This window comes from Pterocles gutturalis, unplaced genomic scaffold (genome assembly GCF_000699245.1).
Source record: "Pterocles gutturalis isolate BGI_N339 unplaced genomic scaffold, ASM69924v1 scaffold3396, whole genome shotgun sequence".
Classification (NCBI taxonomy): domain Eukaryota; kingdom Metazoa; phylum Chordata; class Aves; order Pterocliformes; family Pteroclidae; genus Pterocles; species Pterocles gutturalis.
Genome location: NW_010105224.1, coordinates 25,466 through 40,724, shown reverse-complemented (window position 1 = coordinate 40,724; position 15,259 = coordinate 25,466). Strand labels below are relative to the sequence as shown.

The following is a 15,259-nucleotide window of genomic DNA, read 5'->3' as shown; positions in this document are numbered from 1 at the left end:
CCTCGGCCTCGGCGTGCCTGTGGATGACAAGGACGATGTGAGTGTCGCAGCCCTCCAGCGACCCCCCTCACCGCTGTGCAGGGTTTTTTTTTGGGGCTGCTGACAGGAGGCTGAGGAAGCGCTGCGAAGCGGTTGGTGTGGGGAATGGGGTGGGCGCAGCTTCTGTCCGGCCCCTTTGGTGTTTGTTCAGACGCAGAAGGGCCTCTGTCAGCGGCCCGGTGGCGACTGGCCCTCGTCGTTTCCTGCCTTTTCTCCCTCCTCCCGTTGGTTGGTGTATCCACTGTGGTTTCTGGGAGGTTTTAAAAAGAACATTCTGTGTGTGTGCTGGAAAGGCAAGTTGAAGTATTTCAGTGTTTACTGTGGAAGAGACTTGGTGGGTCTTATTGTCAAGGAATTTTACGAGAGCTCTTCTCACGAACAAAGTTGCAAAACCAAGGATGTTTGGGTTGTTGGGGGTTTTCATATTATCTTTGTTTAGATGTGATCCCCTTAAATATGCTGTGCCAAATCATGAGGTACCCTGAAGATTTCTTATTGCTGGGGAAGGCATTATCAAGTAGGTGACAGGTTCAGTGATTTCACAGTCGCAAAGGAGGTGATCTGTGGCTCTTCTAGAGGAAGGGTTGGAGTAGTTCCATCCACTGTGAAGCATCCTAAAGATCATCCTTAAAGAATTAAATGTCCCATCGGTTTAATTAGAGGGTAGGATATAGAAAAGATTGCATGAACTTTTGGACACTCTTGTTTGCCACTCTTATTTCTTCTTAAAAAAGCACAACTGTTAATTCTTCAGGGGCAAAATGCCCTGCAAGATACCATGCATGAGTGCCTAACAGAAGTGATTTCTGTCATTTAACTGGCAGCTTTTGTCAGGTACTGAATGCGGGCATGTGAGAGGATATGAGACTTGTCACTGTGGGGATAATCAACAATGTTTAGCTTTACAGTTGTGTATGCAGTACAACTAATGAGTAGTCAAGTCTGTTTTGGGGTTATGCTTTGTCATGTTTTTTGCCTCAAACTCCTCGTTTGAATAACGTGTGTTTTTTCTTGCCTCTGTAGGCTGGTTGGACTCCCTTACATATTGCCGCTTCGGCAGGCCGTGATGAAATTGTGAAAGCCCTCATTGCTAAAGGTGCTCATGTAAATGCAGTCAATCAGAACGGCTGTACGCCCCTGCATTATGCAGCCTCCAAAAATAAGCAGGAGGTATGTTTGCAGATTCTACTGGAGGTGGTGCTGCTTTTGAAAGAATTACTTAGTTACATTAACTTTTCTTCCTCCTCCCCCCCTCTTCTCTGTTTCTACATATTCAGATTGCAATCATGCTTTTAGAGAACGGAGCTGATCCGGATGCAACAGATCATTTTGAATCCACCCCATTACACAGAGCAGCAGCCAAAGGAAACCTAAAAATGGTACAGATCCTTCTGCAGCACAATGCGTCTGTTAATATACAGGACTCCGAAGGAAATACTCCTCTGTAAGTAATTTCTTATTTTTATTTTGCTTAATGTAGCATAATCACTATGAAATTAAACTCCATTACTTCAATTTCTTTTTTTTAATTTCTCGTTGCCTCAAAATACTCCCTTGCTTCACACCTCTATGTTATTAAAAAGGATTTGAGACAATCATACTTAGTATTTCACCTAAGTGTGTCTGTACATACATTATGTTACTACATCTACTTCACGAGTGTGAATTATTTTGCAATAATTTGGAATACCTTCAGCTGCCACTAGAGGGTAGAAAGTGAGCTAAGGACATCAAAGCCAGAGGAAACTGGTCTTGCAGGATGGCCTACTGTGTCCTGCCAAATAAGAGCTAATTTTGGAAGCTTTTCTTCACCTCTCTAAGGAAAATAAGTTGCAATTTAAGTACAATCAGTTCAGTGTTTGATATTACCTTAGAGATCAATTTTAATCGGTAAGGGTAAAACCTTAGCTGCTTTGAAGTTGTTGGCAAAACGCAGCTTTGTCTACAGTGGACTCAAATTTTGCCATGAATGAGATCGAGCAGTATGTTTTAGCTATACGTAAAACCCAGTATTGTCCTGGAACACATGCATTTATTCTGAAGAAAGTATGCCAAATGGAAGAAAGCATTTGCTGCATTTGCAGTAACTCTTTACTTCAGATTATTTTCAGGCATCGTACAATTCAGTTTCTCTCTTTCAAGTCAAATGGAGATACCGTTTTCTAACTTCACTGTGGATTTATGTGCTCCTTAGCTTTGCTGACTGCAGAGCCAAATCCTAATCTAAAGAAGTGTCTTAATGTTGTGAGGACAGTAGCAGGAGGAACGTTCTTGAGTTGCTTAATGACAACAGAATGACTGGACAGCAAGCTTTGGAATCAGTGTAGGTAGCTGGTTGCGTGTGGTTTTGTTGTTCTAGGATGTATCTCCCCCCAGCACTCACGCTGTCATTTTGACAAAGCGTAATTATTGCTCTTTATAAGCTTGGACTGTTTAATAGTGGCTGTGGGTTTCTTGTTCTTGTTACAGTCATTTAGCCTGTGATGAAGAGAGAGTGGAGGAGGCAAAGCTGCTGGTGTCTCACGGTGCAAGTATCCACATTGAGAATAAAGAAGAACTGACCCCACTGAAAGTGGCAAGAGGTGGCCTGGGAGCCATACTTAAACGAATGGTGGAAGGCTAGTGGGGACTTCTGGCTTGGCCCTCTTTTCTCTCGCACTTGCATTTAAGACTGCAAACTTTGTATTTTGATAGTTCCAACTAGGATGTCATGTGTGGGCATCACCATGGTAATAAAATGTGTATTGCTAGCTTTCTTTCAAGTACAGTGCCAAAGCAACTGTTTGTACATCCTGTTAATTAAACAGCTCCCTGGTTTTAAAGTATTTTTCAACATCTTGCAGTTTTCTTTCAGTTTACAGTATGGCCTGTATAAATGTGGTCGTTCCTTCTATTTCAGAACCTAGGTTAGGATTGTTTCTTTGAAGCAACAGGACCAAAAATGCTTTAACCATTTCAAGTCAATTTTATTTTGGAAACTTATTCTAGAATCTTTATTGTTTCCCTTAGCCTTTGTGCTTTGTGTGTGGTTTTTTGTTTGGGTTTTTTTTGTGGGTACCGATTCTCTTCCTTCAGATGATTCTAAACTGTACCTCTCCTTTTGTAGAATGCAGTTTGCTCAATTACTTAGATTGTTGTATCCATTTTTACTTAGTCTATTCAAGTGTGCTCTGAGTGTGTAAAGCTTTTCTGTTATCTGTTGGTATGTTGTTTCTTTGAATCTTGAAATATATGTATCTGATGAAGTGCACTGGACTGCTTGCAGAATGCAGGTGCATTTTCAGGTTGGCTCTGCAAATATACTGTTATATAATGGATGACTCTGGATACTTCTCTGGGATGTACTTCAAATCTAATTTTGTTTCCTCTTGCTCCTTCTGTAGATTTCTTTTGCTGTTCTGTTTGACTCCCATTATGTAACACTGACACTTGCAGTTTACCATCGTTTTATAACAGAAGCCTGGTTTAATCTGTTTGCTCATAGCAAATGCTGGTATTATCTTATTAGATGGCAGAGCTAATGAGACTGAGTCTGAAAAGTGACCCTCTGTTCTGATGTTGGTAAGATCACTTTTGGCAATAGTGGGATAGATTTCCACTTTCTGAACAAACGATGCTGATGAAATCGGTGAAATAGAGAACTTTCTTAAACAGCAGTCCTTGGTGTTATAAAACTTTATTAAACTTACACATAACAAAACCAATATTTTCTAAATAACTTGGACACTTCGGATATGAACAAGTCAGATGAAACCCTGCCATCTGTTACCAGGTATGGAAATAGAACGTGTTTGTTCTTCAGCTGCAAGGGGAAGCTGAAATGGAAGATGACGGTTTCTAAAGTGTGACTTGTAGGGATTAAGGTAATGCAATTTATTTGATAACCAAGACAGAAACTTACAAGCAAACAAATATCTTTACCAAGTACTTTCAGTCTATCCTAGAAAGCAAAATGCAGGTTAAATTTCACTGAGGGCACCTGTTGAGCGCAGGAGAGATAACTTGCCTGCACAGTAAGCTCTGGCCATGCAGACCTTGCTTGAAGGAGGAATGTGACTGTTTCTTATATATTGTGAAGGCAGTGCTGAAAACTTGAATTGAGAAAAGCTAAAGTTACAATTCTGTGTTCATCCTAGATCTTTGTATAGCAAAAAAACCCTGCCAGAGCTCTGTGGCTTTGTAAATCCAATTCCCTAGGAGATGGTGGGTTGAATGTTGGCTTAATATCTGCTTTCCGTATTAATGATCCCCACTCCCTCAGGAGAAGCTAAATGGGCCACGCAGCAAAGACTGTCGGAACATCTGAGGCAAATTCAGAAAAATGTTTCTGCATCCTGCATAGCTCTGCAGGGTTTTTTTGAGCTACACACCATGGATCAATATGTAATTTGGCTTGCACTTTGCCAAGAGCATCCGTGGAAAGCTAGGAACAGTGCCCCATCCTTTTTAATAAACTATTTTACATGAGAGAAACTTCATAATGAGAACAAACATCTGCCAGAAGGCTTACAAAAATATCTCATTATGTTAAGCTCCAAATAAATGTTATTTTCCTTACCTTCCTCCTCACCCCCAGAAATATGTTTTGCTTTTTATTTTTGCCTTTTTTTTTTTAATACTATCGCACACTGGTGGTTAGAAGTATGAGAGGATTTATTATTCTAAAGCTTGTGTTCAATTGTTACTTATTTTTGTATAAAAAAAACCATTAACATACCTTGAGCAATTTCTACTTTTTTAGCAAATAAAGAACTGTGGTGTTCTAGGAAGACTCTATTAGCTATAGAAGGTAGTTACAATTTTGCCAGCATAAACTCCTATTTTACAGTAGCAAGTTATATAAGGAATACCTGCAGGGAAATTTGTGAAGGTGAGATTAAGGCAAGATTAAAAAATTAGGGTAATAACCACAGTATATATTCCCCTCTTCAGAGATGTGAAAGTTGGAAAGCTGTTGCAGTAAGAAAAATGTAACCAAGACACATATATCCAGGAGATTACTTTAGAAGAACTAATACAACTACAGCAGAGTTGTGAAGAGAGTTTATATTTTCCCATGAAGGGCAATAGTAAAAGAATGCCTAGGAATGTCAGAGAAGAAATTTTTAAAATTAATGCCACGTCAGCCAAGTTGTGGGATCACTTGGACCAGTAATTGATTTGAATTATCTCGTTAGTAAGAAATGGCACCCAAACAGGAGTAGGCAGTACTTACTCTTTTGCTGTTACTGAGCATGCTTAATGTAGTTCTGCATGCCTACAAAACTTGGGGTGTGAATATCGGAAGTGTTCAGTAAGCTTCTAAACCTAGATTGAAGGCTGTGAGTTTGCAGATTTTGCTGTAGTAAAATTGCCCCAACAGTCAGCATGAGAGGTGCCTGATTAAGAAGATACTTCGATGCAGGTCATGAGGTTTACCCTGGATATTCTGGGGAGAGAGGAGTGTGAGGATCCACTGGTAGAATATGTCAGTGGTGGTATCACAGTCTGGCACGAACAGTTTCTAGCTAAAACAATACTATAAGAACACTGTAAATGATTTTTTACTCTGGAATGAGGCTAAACACTAGGACACACGTATCAAAGACAAATATTTGAAAGCCAGAAAACTGGGTAAAAAGGGCAATGAATGCAGTTATCCTTAATGATCCAAACTGAGTCTCACTTAGGCCCTCATGCCTTACATTGTCTTTAAGTGTTGTCATTTTTTTTTTTTTTGTGGTCACTTTCTTGATAAGCATACTTACAGCTGTAGGAACTGAACCAGAAAATTTTATCACAGATATATCTTTTTATCTATTTTAAAGATGACTGTTGCATATGGGTAATGCTTACAGGCTAGGAACAGTCACCAAAGAATTTATGAACATTAGATCCTATAGAAGTGCCAAAAAGTTGCAGATCCCTGAGCCAGATACATTTTTCTGCAGTGCAGGAGGCTGAAACCAGCCTCTCCTTGTGTCAGTATCTGCCTCGAGTAGTTCAGAAGGGAGTGGCTGAGGCTGTGTGTCTGTATTCACCTGAGCCCCGTGGTCCCTGAGCTCTTCTGAAAGCAGGTAGCTTTGCGCTTTTGAAGAACTGAGTTTGCTCAACCTTAGAAATGAGGCTCAGAGAGAAGAGGTGTCTAGTGAGCAGTGCATGGTTCGATTCCCTGTTCTCCTTCCAAGAGAGTGTTTGTTACTCAGCTGTTGGCTATTGGTGAGCACGTGCTACTTAGCTTTTCCTCTTGATGCTTTCACCTGTAGAAACCAGTCCAAGTTACACTGGGCTAAAGAGACCAGAAGAAAAGTAACATGAGGGTGTTTCTTAGTGGGTAGGGCAATTGCCTGGAAATAGATTTAAATTATCTCAAGCAGAGAAAGCAATCAAAATCAGTGTGGTGTATTGTGGGCAGCATTCACTTCTAACTTCTGAAAGCAGCTGTAACTGTGTGTCATGAGGAATCTGCTACTCTGTGTGTGTATTATCACAAGCCTTGGAAGGGATTTAGATTTCCAGCTCCTGTTGTCTGGAAACCAGTCAGCGGATGTCTGAACTGGGTACCTGAATGCTAGTTCCATTAAACTGAAAACCAGAACTGCTGAAACACACAACTCTGGAATGCTGGTGCCATGGGAACTTTAAAGCCAAGAAGGTCATTGTTAACAAAATCTATTCCACAACATGCAGCAACAGGGTAAAAGTTTCCAGGATCTTATTTTTTAGCTTTAAGTGGAATTCAAACACATGAGATATCATTGCTCCAGGTCTTAACATCTCTTTCTGCACTCTGACGACATTGATGAAACTTCTTTTTACTTCTGAGATGCCAAATCAGATCCTTTAAACACCATTGGCCGTGACAATTGTTCTTGGTGCACAGGAAACATGAGGCTGGCCGGCACTGTTTCTGCAGAAGCCTGCTGTGGTTCAGAACTGTGTGGATACCTACAGCATTACTGGGAGTTGACTGGAAAGCTCTCACTTTGTCAAGTGCTTCAGCCAATTTCCTAATTAGTTTTGGAAAACAGGTTGGTTAAATGGGGATGATAGTCTTTTTATACTTATATTTATGCATAATTATAACTAGATAATAAATGAAATCTGGTTAACTTTAGAGGCCAAATCTTCTGCTATTCACAAAGTACATGTTTAACACACCCTTTTCGATCTCTAGCCTGTTGTTTTGCAATACAAATGCCAGTTTAAGTTTTAGTCGTGCTTCTGTGTTAATTCAATGACAACAATTTTTGTATGAAGGGGTCCAAAGCTGACAAGGAAAACTGTATTAAAACTCTAGGCTGTTTCTTCTTTTTCCGCTTCTTGCTTCTCATCATTTTCAGGTGTTCCAGAGGCTGCCATTTCATCAACACTTGGGTATTCATTTGTCGCATTGCTTGATGGAACTGTGGTCGCAGGAATGTTTTCTTCATTAGGTACCTGAACATACTCTGCATTGGATTGTTTCTGAGCCATTTCTCTGCAGGAAGACAGGATGAGGATTGTGATTTCACAAGCTGAAATCCCATCTACACTAGTGTCTTTCAAAAGAATGAGTCTTTGTAGTTTTGTTGTCTAAACAGTAACCTCTATATTATTATTAATCTATTCCAAGAGCACCTGAAAAGGCTACAGCATCACTGCTGCTAAGACAGAGTGACAGTGTTAGATAATAAACTGATCTGCATCACTGCTTCAAGTGATCCCGTTAGAATAAAATGGATTTTAGTATGGAAAGCAGAATGGGAAACTGAGTGCTGGCAAATAGTATCTGAAGAGGGGTGGCAAAACACACTGCTTGGTGTGAGCTTTCTGGGAAATTCCATGCAGATCTGGTGTCCCATTCAAGTGCAGGAGAAACAGAGTACAGTCAGAAAAGAGCTATGAAAAGGCTGAACTCTAGAAAAATATTTTTATGAACAGGTATTAATTCCATTTATTTTATCAGAACAATCATAAACCAACTCCTGATATTTAAGCACTTTTACATGTAAAAAATACCAGATGATAGTGGATTAACTGAATGTAAAAAGATTTATTAGGATCTGAGCACAAAATTAGGTGTTAAAGCTACATCAATTCAAAGCAGAAATCAGGTGCATGAGTGACTGGCCCCTGGTCTGGATTAGCAGAATTTTGTATCAGGAAGTCTTAGACCTGTGCTACAGGGAAGTGTCCAGATGACACAGTGTTTTTTCTGACCTCAGCTGCATGTATTCATTTAGCGATTAACAGCATGGGGCTAAATACAGTCTGCATAGCACATGAGATTATTCCTAGTCTGAAAATTTGGCAATTTAAGGGAAAAATGAGCAACCAGAGCACAGAGGAAAAGATGTTTCCAGAGCAGAATCCTTAGAGTATCCTAAGCATGTGTTTGTAATTTCAAAGAGCACTGAATTGAGCCCGCTGTCTTTAAATCCACTAATGTACAATCCCCATAAATTTGCTAAGGCAACCCTTAGCTGCTATTCTTTTTTTACTTCACCTCCACCTGTCACAATTAAGTTTTAAATATTAAGACCTGTTTTTCCAGCGTGCCACTTCTAGTTTGTGTTGTTTAAAAAGCATTTACTATTTTAGATACTGCTAGGTGGTAGCTGCCTGTAAACATAGGATGGAGAGTAAAGGCAACTTCTGTTAGAAGAGCAACAGCTTAAAAGTCACACAAAAGCAAATATTCTCACTCTGGAAGTTTTTTCAAAACTTGTATTATTTACCCTCCAAAAAATGTTTGAAGTAATTACATTTTACTTTAGTTCTGGATTATCAGCAGTGCTTTACAGAAATAATTGTCTTAAAATGAAGCAAACAGAAACTCTTACTGCATCTCATTTCTTGATGACTTCTTACTCTTTGCCTTCCTGGTTAAGACCCAGACGATAATGCAAATGATAGCAGCTGCCAGTATTGCTCCAATTAATGCTCCAGCAACAACACCAGCTGCTGAATCTGTAGAAAAAAAAAAAAAAAAAAAAAAGATTACTTTTTAAAAAGTATTATTATAGCAAAATCCCATGGAAATTTAGTGGAGGAGCCTTTAGCAGAAAGAAGGCATTGTATTCAAAGAAAGAAAAACCAGACTGACAGCTGTATTTCCAGGAGGGAGGCCAAAGATTCTGTAGGAAATAGACAACTCTGCTTTTATGACCTTTGCTGCCTCCTTTCATGTTCCTTAGCTCCCTACCCCAACAAACCCTGTGTTTGTGCCTGGCTAAGGGAAACATTAGGCTGTTAACACTTTGCTCTTCAGTCATTGCAAACAAATTCTGGAATTCAGGTTGCTTTTATCACTGTCTGTCAGCTGAGATGTAAAATATGTGCTCTGATCATCTGTGAGCCCCCAAAACCTTCTATTTCCACTTCAGTACAGCTTCTAGCTCTGACCTGCGATTTTCATTATTTAGACCACTAAGTAACTGAGGGACTGTTTGAGGGACGTCTCTCATGGGTCATTGTACCACATACGCTTGGCTCTTGTTAAATGTTGCTGGTCATGTGAAAAATCTGCATGCAGATGTGGTTGGCCACTGCTTGAGAACAGTCAGGATAAGGTTGATCACTGCTTGAGGGCAGGTGGGATACGGTACTTTTCCGTGACTGCAGTAATTTTAGCTAGTGGTCACATCGACAGTGCCCCAGTCCTTGTACTACCAAATTTTAGTGATGGTTGTAAATTCCAAGGTGGGGGGACCTCAGTGGGAGTGTTGGCTGGAAGAAATGGCTCTAAACTCCGTGTCTGTCACTTCTCAGTACAGGCTCTGTGGGCAGAGGCAGGTTCAACTCCTGCTCCCAGATGTTAAATCCATTGTCTAGGTCAGTGTAAATTCTGGGCATGCCTGAATTAAAACTCCTGAGCTCTCCAAATCCCATTCTGTTCTTATGTGAAAAAAAATCAGTGCTTTAAAGTTGTTGCAGCATTTTCCTGTGAACTGTGCATGTCATACATCAAATCTGTGATGACTTTCATGCATTAAACTTACGCTTTGCAGTTAGGTCAAGCTCACAGGTACTGTTCCCCAGGACGTTGCTGGCTATGCACCGGTAATACCCAGTTTCAAAGGTGGTGAGATTGCCAATGTAAAGAATGCCAGTGCTTGGATCTGTGACAAACAGAGAGCAGGTACAGATTACCCTTTGTGCACTGTAGAGGCAAACGGTTTTCTGTAGGTGGTAATACTGAGAGCTGTTAAGAGATTAGAAACAGTGTTCTCCAATTATTCATTTGTTGGGGGGGGGGAGGGGGTTATATTCTTTAAATAAAAAACATTTACCTTCCTTGAAAGTTACTACAGTGGATTCTGCAGGAGTGTTTTAGAACATGAGAAGTAGGCCCCTACTCTGCAATCAGTCTGTCTGTCTGGTGTTTTACCCACACTGATACTATTGGCAGTGTAACTTCACAAATGGAAATCGAACAGGTACTGAAAATTTTCAGGATGGAGGTCTTAGCACCTGGATGACAATTGACTTGACTTATTCTAAGCTCACTCAAAATTCCTAGGGAAGGGAGATACAAAGGCATAAACATTTCTCCCATTTTAATAATTTAAAGTAATGCCATAGACAGGACTTTGACAGGTCACATAATTTTTAGTAAAACAAATAGATAAAACACCCTGTGTTTGTGACAGCTATCAACCAATTTGAATAAATAAGGATTTTGTGACATGGGCCGGCAGAAGAGGAGGATGAGTTTTAGCTACCCTGTATGATACACAGTGTTTGAAATGGCTGGTACTATGGAATTCCAGATCTTGAACACGGTACGGTAGTCCTATAGTTACGTACTAAATTGTTCAGTCACAGGCTTGAGCGTATTCTCTTCTACTTTGTACCAGTGGTAGGTAGGGTGAGGCAGTCCTTCTTGGCATGCACATAAGAGGTAGATTAGATGGCCTTTTTCAGGCGTCCCTTCTATTTTGCAGAAAGGTCTTGATGGTTTGACTGTAAAATAACAACGAGAACAGACACATCGTGAGTACATACCTAGGGCTGCAAGCATCCACCTCGAGTTCTGGTGCTGTGCTCTGCTACAAGTAAAGAATTGAACCCCATCTACAGATTTCCATCCGAGAGCAGAGTCTTGTTTATGGATCTGACCAAAGGCTCTCCCGTAAAGATTGGAGTGATATTAAATGTGCGTACATTTTTATTATCTCTTCTTCCATTTGCATACTAAAAATTGTTGTGGAGGTGTTGAGGTGAAGACTGTCAATTACTTTAATTATAACAGGCCCATCACTATTCATCGTACACCATGCTGCCACACATCAGCATCATTTTCTTTAGGGACACAGCAGGAGCTTTTCCACATAAAAGGAGAGGGTCAAGGCTTGATTCTTCAGTAAGTTGCAGTTGTAGAGGAAATAAATTAACTACAGTTCTGTTAAAAATATATCTGGTTTGATAGCATTTCCTCACTTTGCACACAGAAGATTCCGTCTTCACTTACACCCATTATTTTTTCATTTCCTGCCGATAGATATGCTGTTGTGGTTCTTTAGTGCAACTGTACCAGCAACGAACACAGCCAAATTTTGTGTGCATAAATGAACAACCTTTCTTGGTTTCCATGTGAAAAGTACAATCTCTTACCCAACTGCTCCAAGATTTTCTATTTGGGGAATTTTAGATGAGAATTAACAGTCCTACTTTGATTTTTCAGGGATTAAGTTTACATGTCTTTTTCTTATCCCTGGCAGATAGGCGAATGGTGTTGGAATCACATTCTCATGTGACTTTGATTTGTGTCCTGGTTTCAGTTGTCACTCTCACCAGGTATGAATTCTCAATATAAAAGCAATGATTTGATGGGGTTAGTACAAACTTTTTTCTTATTAGGAATTAAAATATCTTATTCCACTGCTTTTCATCCTTTCTGTCCTGCATGTTCATGGTTGAACTACTGCTTTCTCTGCTCCAAAACAGGCTTTGTACTACTTCCATCCAGCACACAGTAAGTTTCTAAAGTTCCTGGGAACTGGGGTGAGACAGAACTGTTGGGCTGTATTGCTGCCTCTCCTTAGATTTACACAAGCCACCATAACCAACATAAGGTAAAATTAGTAAAATTTTGGCCTTTGCTGGGGATTTATGTAATGGCTTCAGAGAGAAGTTGTCATTCCCAGCTAAAAGTGCTTTTTATTTTAATCAAAGTTAGTATCACTTTGTTTTCCAACACAAAAAAAATGTATTGAAGTTGGATAATTCCAGCTACACAGTTATCTGCTTACATTAGGTATCTTTTTGAGAGCACAAAGTGAATCTGAAGGCCACTCATGGGAGAATGAGATTTTACTCCAGGTCAAGCAAGGGTAGCTGCAGAGTGGGATCAGGTCTGCTTTGTCTGAAGCTAGAGGGCACCCCAGGCTCTGCCTGCCTCAAAACCCTTGGAAAAAATCTCTGCGTCAGTGCATCAGTGAGCCCTTTCTCTGCACGATGGGCCTTGTTTATCACAGTTCTGTTATTCCCTCTGGTCCTACGTATTTTGAGCCATGAATTCAGTGTTTCATAATAAGGGAAGACAACTACAATACAGCAATAGAGAGGAAAGACGCTTACCCAGCACATTGACAATCAGAGATTTTTGACTCTGCCCAGCATCACCCTGTGGGCTGAAAACTTCGCAGGTGTAGGAACCAGTGTCTGAGGGCTGCATGTTGGAGATTGTTATTGATGCATTCCCTGGATTTGTTGCAGCTGTTATCCTGTTGTTAAACTCTCCATAGGAGTAAGACTGGCCTCCCGAATAATAATAGATCTGTGATAAAGAATCAATTGTTAGTTTAATAACGAGAGATCTTCCTGCTGCTTTGTTTGGTACTCATAATTGGAATGTAGTTGATTTCTGATTAAGCCGAGCAATGTCGTGCCCTTTCTTACCCTCTCCCCCAAGAAAGCAGAGATGAAAACATTGTACCTTTGAATATATATTTCTAGCGGTTCTTAAAAAACATGCTTTTCAGAAATGTGATTTTTTAATTGTGTAAATAGACAGTAGCTAGTTCTTTGTGGATACTCCAGTCACAGAGTCATGTATTTGTAAAAACAAAGGTGAGACTGTTGAACATCATATGACAATTTTGTGAAAAAATGCTAAGTCATGCACAATGAATAGTGGTACTAATTGAAGCACTGATAGTTTGTGGTATTATTAATAAGCGGCTCAGTAGAAGATTGTCACATGTCACTGATGGACCTGTCATTGCAAAAAGTGAATGGCTCCAGAGCTTTCCAAATACAGAAGCTAGCAAACAGAGAACTGAAATGAATCCACAAGACATAGGTCTAAGCAAACAAGGCACCTGATATGTTGGCAGTAAATTTGGAAGCAATAAAAATGCAGTCCGAGAACACCAGCAGAATCATCACACATGCAATTAGAGCAACCATGCTGTTCTTGTTTGTGCAATCAGAGTCAGAGCCTGTATCATGGCCTGTCTTGGGGTTTTGAGTTTATACTATAGGTGGAAGTCAACAGGAATACCTGTTGGCCTCAGTGCTTGGAGGGCACCTATTTGGGATCAAGAAGTTCCCCTTCAATTTACAGTAAAAATTTTGACAGAATAGTAGACGTAGTAAATGTCTGTAAGGAATGCAGCATTTCCTCCCAAATAAAAATTTGCTGTTTAATGTAGACTGATTTCACTGACTTCAGTAGCATCGATTGTACTTAACTATGGGAGCAGAATTGGCCTCATAAGCTTGTAAGCCCAAACCTGTTGTCTGTTGGCTGAAAGGAGAGGTAGAATTGTGTTCGTTGTGGAGCCCGGTTGGTAGTCTGAGACTTGGGCCTTGAAGGATCTCATCTGCCCTGGGGTAAAGACAATAGTTCTCAAGGAGTACACGTGCTCTGTCCAGCCTAGCTCTGGTGTGAAACCAAGGTCTGAAAGAACAAAGCTTATGTGGAAAACTATGGAATGTTAATTATTTTTCTCAGTTGTTAATGATAGTGTTGTGTCAAAGTGACAGTATTTGGGACAGGCAGTGTGTCCCCAGTGTCTGCATGCACAAACTCCGTTGTCTAGGCAAAGTGAACAGTTCCAGCATACTCAGTCATTTTTTTTAAACTGATGAGAGGTAACCATATAAAATTACAGGCTGGGACCCAAATAGATCTGACATCATTCCTACTGACAGCATTCCAGAATCAGCAGCGTAAATGTATTTCTTGAAGTTGGGCTGACAGCATGTTTTTAACGGCAATCGCTGGAAAACACTTGTAGGAAAAAGCTTCACAAACTCTTGTTTCACTCCCATCCACACTTGACTAGTATCAAAATTTCCTTCTGGTCAAAGTTCCCTGCCTTTAGGGACGCTGCGGATCCCCAGGCAAGAAGTGTAATTTGCTTTACTTTGCAGATCAGTTAATTGCATTTTGATTTAAGAATATTTATTCTTAATTGTATTTATCCACTCTGATACAGTGTTGACCAAAGTCTTTAAGCAATGTTATCTGAAAGCCTTTATTAGCTTAAGGCAAGCTACACCCCAAAACGGCCGGAGCACAGCTGGTTCATGCAATGATAAGGCTCTGAGATGAAGGTCAGAACCCAGACTGCACAGCACCAGCAGCTCCAGTACTGCAGCTTGGCCCCATCTCAAGTGCAGTTTTGCCTACTTTCCAGCTTTTTTTTTTCCTACTTTATCTCTCCCTGCCCTAGGATTACAAACACCGGGTACAATTGATGCAGGGCTCTCAATACCAAAGTGGTACAGTATTGCTCTGGTTTTATAGAATTATTAGAATATTTTTCACTGGTTTGTGGTATCAAAAGCTACACTACTGCATTGCCAACACGAGGAAAACTGGTGTTGCAGTGAGGGAGCATAAGAGGTCCAGCGTTAGCGCAGTGGTTAGGAGTCTGCTGAACAGCTGGAGAAACTCTCCAGTTTCCATCTTTTGCATGCAATTCTGTCAGTTTTAAAACTGATTTTCTGCTTTGCAAATGTCTAGAGATGGACCTCTATTGCAAAACTAGAGTCTGGATGCACACCCTTGTATCCCCCAAAGAAGGAGAGTGTTCAAAATAGGGAGTTTGGTTTAAGCAAAAAACTGATCTACCTGTAGTTACAAAACCACACTGGCCACTCTGGTCTCATTCAAGTACGAGCAACAACAGAGTGTTATACACTGCTCCTTGCAAGAGTCCGAAATTACAAGAAGTGTGACTTCAGGCTCCTCTTCCTGTATAGATCTCAGCAGCGATGGGCTGGATTTGCGTCTCCTCTCGATCAA

The 15,259-nt window shown here is 40.4% G+C and overlaps 2 protein-coding genes across 2 annotated transcripts in view; one reads left to right on the top strand and one right to left on the bottom strand.

Annotated features, from left to right (window-relative positions):
- Positions 1-4: 4 nt before the first annotated feature.
- On the top strand, positions 5-2,864 carry PSMD10 (proteasome (prosome, macropain) 26S subunit, non-ATPase, 10; the record flags this gene model as incomplete). Its single annotated transcript, XM_010087287.1, has 4 exons — positions 5-37; positions 1,063-1,209; positions 1,317-1,483; positions 2,509-2,864. Coding segments are annotated over 4 exons (501 nt in total), but the record flags the coding sequence as incomplete, so codon positions are not given.
- A 4,450-nt stretch (positions 2,865-7,314) lies between these two features.
- LOC104471805 (V-set and immunoglobulin domain-containing protein 1-like) overlaps positions 7,315-15,259 on the bottom strand; it is a 20,878-nt gene continuing 12,933 nt past the window's right edge. The window contains exons 3-7 of the mRNA XM_010087286.1: positions 12,583-12,781; positions 10,810-10,965; positions 10,002-10,121; positions 8,844-8,970; positions 7,315-7,498 (exon numbers count right to left, since the gene is read on the bottom strand). Of these exons, the coding sequence (XP_010085588.1) occupies positions 7,315-7,498; positions 8,844-8,970; positions 10,002-10,121; positions 10,810-10,965; positions 12,583-12,781 (786 nt within the window). The remainder of the gene's footprint in view (positions 7,499-8,843; positions 8,971-10,001; positions 10,122-10,809; positions 10,966-12,582; positions 12,782-15,259) is intronic.